The sequence below is a fragment of the Phaethon lepturus genome, unplaced genomic scaffold, assembly GCF_000687285.1.
Source record: "Phaethon lepturus isolate BGI_N335 unplaced genomic scaffold, ASM68728v1 scaffold17555, whole genome shotgun sequence".
Taxonomy (NCBI): Eukaryota; Metazoa; Chordata; class Aves; order Phaethontiformes; family Phaethontidae; genus Phaethon; species Phaethon lepturus.
Window position 1 is genome coordinate 7,814 of NW_010538558.1, and position 9,907 is coordinate 17,720.

The window sequence follows — 9,907 nt, forward strand, 5'->3', positions numbered from 1 at the left end:
TCCCTGCCCTTCAAATCCAATCAACCGACCAGCTTACCAAGGCAGCAATCCCATCAGTGATGTCTGGGCTCTTCATGCTCTGCGCATTGTGGCTAAATATTTGAAAAGGTAATACATTTAACAGCCACCCCCTTTGGAATATGTTTCGTCTTCAGCGCCCAAAAGGGGATGCTTACAAGAACTTGAATTTTAGAGTAAAATAAGGCAAACTACTACATTAAACCTCCATTTTCTACCCTGGGTTTCTCTTAAATAAAGAAAAAAGTTTTTCAAATAGAATTGAAAGTAAAATGAGAGATACTAGCTTGCCTTGGGGAAGTAGCTTTTTAATGCCTCTGTGAATCTATAAGTGCTCAGTTAAAGGTATGTCAAGCTGCTCAGTTAATACGGGAGCATCATTCACAGACTTTTTCAAGAATCCTCTTTCTATGACAGTATAAGGGGAATATGTAATAAACTGAAGGAAATACTGCTGGTATAATTTCTGTGACCTTCAGTGTAAATTAAGATACATCCATCAAGAAGGTAACCACATGCACTTACAAATGTGCAAAGTGATGCATTTACTAAAAACTAGCTCATACTTAGAAGACCTTCAATTTAGATTAAGTTTTGACTTAACTGGGAGTTGATTTTGATCCCTACCAATGAACTTTTAGTCTGTGTACAGCTTTTGTATACCACGTGCACTTCTATTAAAGATCCATGTGGTTTGGTTTTTTTAAAAAGACTTTTTACAGTAACTGGTTAGTCAAAGTAGTTGTTCATTGTTCCTGTGGAATCTGTCATGAGACTTTTTCTCCATGTTGTCAACCTACACAAGCAGTCTGATGCATAGGAAAGCAAGGAGCCCTTTCCTCTTCCCTCACAGATGGTGGTGTCCAGACCACCACCTAATGAGATGGTGAGAAAGCTGGAGTGATCTTTGAGCTATACACAAGGTTGCCAAAGCTCCTAAGTATAATTGTTTAAACCACCACTGAGGTGAATATGGCTAAATTCACTCCATTTACTCTAGTTTTTGGAAAAGTGAAAAGAAACTTTCCCTTCACTGAACCTGTTTGATCTGTTGACTGATCCAGGAGAAGGATTGTTTTTTGACTGAAATGTGACTTGATCCTATTTTCAGCATTTTTATCTCAGCTTATCTTAGAGGTTTTTGTATATCCGTCCTTAAAGAAGCCCTCTCTCCCTTCTCCATCTTGAATTACCAATCTGTTTGTAAATTCACTGGTACCATTGTCTCCATGGTGCACAGAGCCATCAAAAACCCTGAAGACCGTGAAGCTAGAGCGAACATGCACCTAGCCAGTGCTTTTGCTGGTATTGGCTTTGGCAATGCTGGTGTTCATCTCTGGTGAGTACAGAAAAATATTGCTCCATCCAAGGTCAGCTTCTAGCTAGTGTTTGTTTCAGATTATCAAAGACATCGCTGCCTTTGTTGCTGAATATGTAGTAAGACATTGTAGCCCGGCCTGCGATGCAGGGGGAACCACGTGTTGTGAGAAATGATGGGCTCTTGGCATTTATATGTATGAGGATTGTGTATTGTGGCTTGTGATACTCAAATCCAGTCATATGAAAATTATAAAACATGGCCGCCTTTACCTTCCTTGATAGTAAAAACCACAGATGGGGGGGAATCAATGGCATTTAAAATGTTGGATTTCATGCCAGCTGTGCTGTGGTGAGACAGCAATGAGGTAATCTTGTGCCATTAGCAGTCATTCTCTTCAGAGACCTCCTTTTCATTCCTTTTGTTTGAGCAAATCTACTCTTTAAGTATACTTCAAAGTTAATGTTTAGTTTTCTCAGGCAGTGTGATCAGGGAGGGAAGCAGATTATCCTATTTTTGGCATATCTGTATTGCTTTAGTAACTGAACATCTTGCAGTCCAGTCAGTGGGGTAATATAACTTCACACTTGCAAAGTAAGAAGGTACTGCTTTTTACAGCTAGGTCCCTAAGGTGCAGAGGGTGAGAGTTGTCTGTACCTAATATCTATACCATACCTGCACCTAAATACTTTTTGAGTATCTGTACCTAAGAGACTTGCATACAGAAGACTGACCACAAAAGGGACTGAACACAACTTTTCCAAATACCAGGAGAGCTGCCCTAACCACTTTCTCTCTACTCTCTGTTCCAGCCATGGAATGTCTTACCCTATTTCTGGTTTGGTGAAAACTTACAAACCAAAGGATTATAATGTGGATCACTCTTTAGTGGTAAAACTTGGTTTATCTTTGTTTTTGTATTGTACATTTCAATTCTCTGTTATCTCACATTAATGAACATTAAAGCACATTGAAGTTGAAAGTACATGTCCTGTTGATGTGATTTAATTCTTTTTCTTTTCTTTTTTTCCCCCCAGCCACATGGCCTTTCTGTGGTGCTGACCTCCCCAGCAGTGTTTGCTTTCACGGCACAGGTACATCCTGAGCGGCACTTGGAAGCTGCAGAAATACTAGGTAGGAATTGCTATGGATACAACTTACTCATACAAATGGAATTCTTTCCAAAGGGTCTCTTTGGGAGGAAAAAGAAAAAGTGCAAGCAATTGTACTTGGTTGTTGCAGGAGTTCTAAGTTTAAAAAAGAAGATTCTGGAGTCAGAGTTAAACATAATGCAGACTTAGGTAGAATAATGCTAAATTCTGATATTGTATGATGTCTTTAGAGAAGTAAGGTGGAGAAATCTGCTTCTTGGCTAGAAAACTGGACAGCTGAAATTAACTGTAGATCTGTTACGGATCAGGAGAGAGTAGCTGTGATTGGCATCTCTCATGGTGCTTTATGGAGAGTAGTTACTTTAGAGTAGATACCATAAAACAAAGCAGTACTCAGGTGCATCTGCTAGCTAAAAGAAGCATTTTACCTAAGAAATTCCCTGCTGTGGCAATGAATTAAGACAGAGTGATGTTCTGAATCACTCCTGGTCTTTTTCTGTGGCACACAACTGTGGTTTTGGTCTTTCTAATGTAGGCCCAAGCTTGTTTGTAGGTGTTGGAATTTCTCAGTGGCTGATGTCAAGGGCAACCATGGAGTAGTTATTCTGTGGACACATGTGTGATGGCTGAGAAGTGGGTTAATGAACAAAATGGCCTTTTCTTTTTCTTAGCAAAGTAAAAGTAAATGCTGCAAGCTGACAGGTTACCTTTTCATACAGTGCTTTGTTATCTGTGCAACCATCACCAGATGGTGTCCTAGAGAAAGGTTACGTCTTCATTGCACCCACAGTAAGACTGTGTGTAATAAACTAGTTTTCAGTAATGTAATCTTGGAGCTGTTAGCAGTCTAGCTGTGACAGCATGGCTCTGCGGTGGGCTAATTTGTTTATATCTAAGGTCAGTTTTGTTCTCTGCACTAGACTCTGTGTTGTAGCTAAACTGCTGCTAATATCCATGCTTGCTAATGAGCAATCACAGTCACATGCGTGGCAGCATAGAGAGTAGAGAGAAAGTGGTTAGGGCAACTCTCCTGGTATTTGGAAAATTTGTGTTCAGTCCCTTGTATGGTCAGCCTTCTGTATGCAAGTCACAGCAATCCAGTCACATGTATGACTTCCTTGTGTAAGTAATCTGAAAGCATTGTGGGTTTCAAGAAAGAGTAGGATTTTTATATCAATGGTGAAAATAACACAGAATTTTAAAGAGGATATGAAACAACATGGTCAGAAAAACTACATTGGGGGAAAATGCCATTTATTTTATAGATGCTGACTGTGAGGTTTGTGCAGCCTTCCTCTGAATTATGCAGTCCTGCCTATGGTCAAAACCAGAACACAAACCTATTTGGAATCATATACTAAGCTACAAAATGCCTGTGTTCCTACAGCAGTAATACACAACTTGAATTAGACTAAGAAAATGTTTCTGGATAACTGGCCAGCACAGCATGTCAGAGAATTTGAACTCTGGCTCCTTGATTTTAAAACAAGTGGTTGAAAAGCATTTCCTTTAAGTTTTGTGGTATGAATGCTGCCATAAATTCTGTCTCAAAAAGCTCTGTTTATTTTCTCAATAGAAATTTAAACTACACTATTGTCTGCCTTGCTCTAAAGGGATTCTGCCTAAAACATGTCACATGGAATTGAATTTGTTAATTCCCACTTGGGGTGTTTACTTGTGATTCCAGTCCAGAGTCCAACTGACTACAGTAGCTGATTCAAATCTGTCATGTTGCCAAATGCAATGACTAAGAAGGTATTTTATGACATGAAGCAGATTACTAAATAGTTATGTTGTGTGTATGTACAGCTGTGAGTTTGGGTACAGCCAGTAATACCTCCCTGGGTGGATTCTTAAACAGTTGAAATAGGTGTGTGTGTGTGGCCAGAAATTTTCTAAGTGCAAAGACTGATGTATCCTTTAGGTTGAGCAAAAAGAAAGTACTAGAACTATAGCAATATTTTAAAATTGCCCTTCACATTTACTGACCTTTTCTCCCTCCTCCCTTTCCCTTTTACTTTACTATCTGAAGATACTGGATTTATGTCCTAGTTACTCCTTTACCAGGATAAATTCAGACTGTATGGCATAATCGCAATAGCATAAGACTTCGTACAAGGCTCTGTCATACCTTTTTTAACAATTTCTTCCAGACATTATCTGCTACAGTACTGCCACTCTTAACTACCCAAATTACCCGAGCTCCTCAAATGAGCTTGTTGGTTGCCTGTTCACTTAACCCCCTTTGAATGTTACACTGAACTGCATGAGGATCACAGAAAATATTTTTCCTGTAGCAATGTTGTGCTCTTACTCATCTGTCAGTATGGCACTTGGACCTAACATAGTTCTGGTGTAACATCATTGAGGTTACAGAGAACACAGAACAAATTTAGCTCAGCTTACTTTGAAAAGAACTCATGTGACAGAACCTGTGTCTTCTATCTGGACGTGGTTTTATTATTACTTTTAAGTAAGTCCTGGCCATTCACTGAAGAACAGCAAGCAAGCTGTTCTGTAAGAAATATTGTTAATCTTTCATTTTATGTTGATGCTTTCATTAGTGTTCAGTGGATGTTTCAAAGGTACCAGTTCCTCCTCTTCGGTTCTACATTATCCTACACAATTCGGCACATATTCAAATAGCATTAAGTTTAGGATTTACTTAACCCCTTGAACACTGCCCTGCCATCTCTTGTCTTTCTCAGCCTACATGCTCTAGTCCTCTCTTTGCATGTGTAATTGAACAGACTAGTCAGTGGTTTCCATGTCCTCTAGATGTCAGCAAACTCAAGGCCTTAAAATAAAGTTAGCATTTGGCACACTGTCCATAAAAATAAATACCATTGACGTTCATGCATTAGCTTCTTTCCTCCCAGCAGTTAGTCAGACTGAAAAGTGCTTCTCCCTGTAAGCACAGAGGGAAAGGAAGTTAACCTCATGTGGCAGTTAGTCGTTCTGGCAGCAGTTACCTGCTTCTCCTGATCTTGTTTTATTTCACCTTTTACAAACTATTCCAACTGTAAAATGAAGACTGGTTCCTCTTCTTACTTCAAGTTGCTTTTAGGGCCATGACTGTTATGTATGGATGTGTATTCAGCTGATATTATGATTAAATTAAATCCAGAACAGGCTTCCTCCACTCTCTCCACCCTACAGTCAAGGCATTATGTCTTATTTTAGGAGCTGACATCCGCACTGCCAGAATCAAAGATGCGGGGTTTATTTTGGCAGACACGCTCCGGAAATTCCTATTTGATCTGAATGTTGATGATGGCTTAGCTGCAATTGGTTATTCTAAAGCAGACATCCCTGCATTAGTCAAAGGCACTCTGCCTCAGGTAAGACAGAAAACAAAACAGTTTTTCTTGTCAAATAAAATAGAACAGATTTTTGAAAAATGGAAGTGTTTCTTTTCAAGCAAATGTTATTTCTAGTCCTACATGAAAACAGTTAAAATGGAGAAAATCATGGGTAGTCAACTGTATTTTGTTTCTCTGCACAGTTTAGGTTTTTCTCTTCAGTGAGGTAGAGTGCATGCTGCAATCTCTTCTTTGCATGGATTCAGAAAGAATGGCTAAACGTTTGTTGTGGTTTTCTTTAAAGGTAATTTTTAAAAAAAGAGGATGTTTTTCATAGACCTTTCATCTTTGTAGAAGATACTGCCTTTTCATAACTGTTTATGTTAATTACATATGCAGGATGAGTTATAGATAAAGCCTTAATACCAAGTGCTATCTGGTAAGAACGATCAAGCTCACTTTGCATTAAACTTTTCCATATTGAGAAGTTGCACTTTTCCCAGATGGCTTTTTTGTTCCATTGACCCCAATCAGAATTTGAAATAAGGACCCCTGGGATGATATAGATTAAACTTGTAATACCCTTTATTGTTTCAGTGCTCACAAAGACACTGCAAAAAGCAACACACCACTCCAAAAGCAACACCCAGTGTCCTCCTTATAAAAAGATGGTTTGATTCATATGCTGTGGACTCTTCTGTCTACTTAGGGTTTATTTACACCAAGTAGCAACGGAAATAAACACTACGGAGTTTTTTAGCCTAATTTTATAGGCTGAAAGGTTTTACATTTACGTTTACATTTTACATTTACATTTTACAGCAGTACCTCTTACCATGTCTAGTTCTTCTTATTCATAAATCTCAGAGCAATTTATAAAAGAGGGTAAATATTAATATTCCTATTTTATACCTGAGAAAGTGACACAAAGGTGCAGTTATTTAGGATCACACACAAGAGAGCAGTGGCAAAGCCAGGAAGAAAACTAAGGTCTCTGAGCGCCCATCAAATAGCATATGCGTGTAAATTGTTATGGGGCATTTTGGAGCTTTGTTTTGATAAATATCTTTTTTTAAAACAATTGGGTTTGGGTCATCACAAGCACAACATCTCATTGAAGGCATGTTTTGCATGGCTGGGGGAAGGGGAAGGTTCTTCAGCAAAAGATGATGAAGGGGTTTTTTGTTTGTTTGTTACCTTAGCTGGAATTGATTTTTAATTCATTTGCTGTCATCTCACGGCACTGATGATTAATTATACTGTGTAAAATGAGATGACCTAATAGGTTCTCAAACCTCATTTTTGTGTATGAGATGTAGCATGATAAAAATGCATTAGTGTTCCTTAATAGTCCATTATTACCCACAGAGATAGTCCATACCATTTAATCTTAGGTATATTTTTTCTTTTCATCTTGCATTAGGTTTTCTTTGGAATACAGCACTGACCCATTCATGTTGGCAAGGCAGCGTGGTGCGGTGGTGATAGCACTGATAAGTGTGCGGGGTGTATTCCACGCTGTGAAGTGCAGAAAGCAAAACTAATCTACTCTAGCTGCTGGGGTTCGGGGTGGGAACTCTTCTGGGACAAACATCTATACCTGAAGTTAAAACAGAATTTTATCTTCCTAAGTGAGTCTATTGAAACGGATCCTATTTACAGACAGCAGTGAGTCTAGCAAAGGAGATGCTGTCCCAAGGTCTAAGCCAGCCCTGCGATGGTGTTTGAGGGGAGATGGGGAGGACTGGGAGATGGTGGACTGGCTGTTCTCTAGCCCAGCCGGCCCCTGCAGGCATCCCAGAGGCAGCTACAATGGGGCTGAACCACTGATGACCCAGGAGTTGCTCATTTTTGGCACTATACCAGAATGCACTGAGTCAGACTGGGTGAGCTGGAGCCTTGCCGTCTGGACACCAGCAAGTATAAGCAGGCTTGTGCAGCGGGAGTGCTGGTGCCTCTGTGTCGAGGCATACGGGGAGGAGCATCCATTTGCAGCCTTCTGTCGGTGTGGATGGGAAATGCTACAGTCTGTCAGGGTGACTGTCTCCTGTCACCCTGTGTGACTTTACAGATAACTCTTTTCCGCCTCAGTGCACAGGGCTGCAAAACTGTAATTTGGCCCAGAGTGTCCTAACATAAGCCTGATGAATTTACTGAGTACTTGAGCATCGAGTTGTTATATTTTGCATACTATGAGTCTGAAAAAAACAACATATTTTTGCCCTAGTGCTGTTTGAATTTTCCATTCGGCTTCAAAACCGTGTAGAAGAATCTTAGCTTTTTCTTTGGCTGGATCTGTGTGCATAGCAGCACAGGTCAGGGATAAGGAAAGGGGTGTTATTTGATCGCTACTGCTGCACCAGCAAAGCTGCTCGTGTAGGTGAAGTTATGCACACAATGCTGCGTTTCTCAGACTGGTCACAAGCTGTGCTAACCATGCTGATCACGATGATGAACTGTGAATATCTTGCAGCTGGCTTCCTCACCATGCTAGACCGGTATTTCACATGTTGAGTTCGCAGTGCGGTGGCCTCTCTTGCTGTGTAACCACATCCCGCCCGCCCGCAAATCGCAGCCCTGGGGGTTGCGAGGGAAGCGGAGCGGCCGCAGCGTTGCGCCGCGGCATTGCGCTGCGGCGGCGGTGTGTGCTCGGCTCGCAAGGGCGACTGAGCTGAGCCTCCCCGCAAGACCCCCCCTTGGGTCTGAGGCAAGGCCCCCAGCAAATGGCATCCACTGTCTCACATGTGAAAAAGGAGGGAAAAAATTTAGAACTTTTTCTGGGGCAGCCTCTTCCAGGAGGGAGGTGGTGAAATGGGTTGTAGCAGAAGAAACTCCATCTTGCCAAAATATACCTCTTTCATCTAAAGATAATGCGTTCCTAGTGTAGGCCTGGCCTGTGTCTTTGCAGATGGTTATAACCCTCCCCAGTCTTTCAATAAATGTTCAAATCACTGATTGTCGAATGCATAAAAGTACTAATCATAACCAGTACGAGTACGTGAATGTTAGGCCTGTTCAGCTGAGTGTTTCTGCAGTAACTGAGTACCTACACTAATACCGCTCCTCATCCTCGGTAGCGTGGGGCTTTTCTGAATTACCATCCCTGCCTTCGTGGTTATTTTGTCAAGCAGAGCAGTGAAGCATATACCTGAGTTTCATTTCAGTCGGTGGGACTTCAACACCCGAAAATTCTGTTGAATCACTGTCCAAATGAAGACCAACCACAACTATTGTGTATTCTGATTCCAAGGTGTCAGGCAGTTTCACTACCATCCCTTGCTGCGTCTCTTTTTTTGGAGTCTGAGTTGGAAGCACTGTTTACTCTCCCCATCTATGGCAGTTCCTGGGCTTTGAGAGATGTTGTATTTTTAAAATCTTGGTCCCTAAAAATTGACCTACTAGTTCCAGTGCTGGCCAATGAATTTTAAAATGGACTGTATTCCCAGGATGCTACCCACCAGTGTACTGACATCTGTGACTGACAAGACCCGTGTTTGAAGTACTTGACTTTGCAGCTGAACTGCATTTTAATCTTGCTTCTGTGTATTTAGTTAGAGGCAATTTAAAGTAATATATTCTTGAAAATACTGTACAGTTGATGATGCTTCGAGCTTAATTACTTGATCACTTACTTGCAAAACCTTGTTATCCTCTGTGAAGGACATTAGTACAAAGGCATGTAGTTCAGCTGTTTGATTAATTTTATTGGCAACCTTCTGTAATCCAGTTTTTCTTATTCTTGCAGGAGAGAGTGACTAAACTATCACCACGTCCCCAAACAGAAGAAGACTTATCTGCCCTCTTTGAGGCTTCCATGAAGCTTTATTAGCTTAAACATTTTGTTCTGAAAAGTGTGCACTATTTTAACACAAAGGTAATTTGTTATAGATACGGGGCTGAATTTGTGTAGAGGATGCAAGAACTCGTATGTCTCTGACTTCTGTTGCATTGTACACTGCCAAAAGGTCAAGTAATTCGTCTTTAACTAAATAGTGCTCTGAAGTCTTGACTGTGGGGTTTTTCTCATGCAGTAATCAGTGGTATTAACTTGCATAAAGGTTAGAGCAGGCTTCTCGCTTTACGGAAAACTTTCTTGTGCTTTAGAGGTGGTCAAAGGTGGAAAAATGTTTTAAGGCATACTCCACAACATTTTACAA

At 40.6% G+C, this 9,907-nt stretch overlaps 1 protein-coding gene across 1 annotated transcript in view; it reads left to right on the forward strand.

Annotated features, from left to right (window-relative positions):
* ADHFE1 (alcohol dehydrogenase, iron containing, 1) overlaps positions 1-9,907 on the forward strand; it is a 17,372-nt gene extending 7,465 nt beyond the window's left edge. The window contains 6 exon segments of the mRNA XM_010286862.1: positions 1-108; positions 1,259-1,357; positions 2,149-2,227; positions 2,374-2,470; positions 5,632-5,789; positions 9,496-9,907. The exon segment at positions 1-108 is cut by the window's left edge and continues 29 nt beyond it. Coding sequence (XP_010285164.1) covers positions 1-108; positions 1,259-1,357; positions 2,149-2,227; positions 2,374-2,470; positions 5,632-5,789; positions 9,496-9,579 — 625 coding nt within the window. The 3' untranslated portion in view covers positions 9,580-9,907.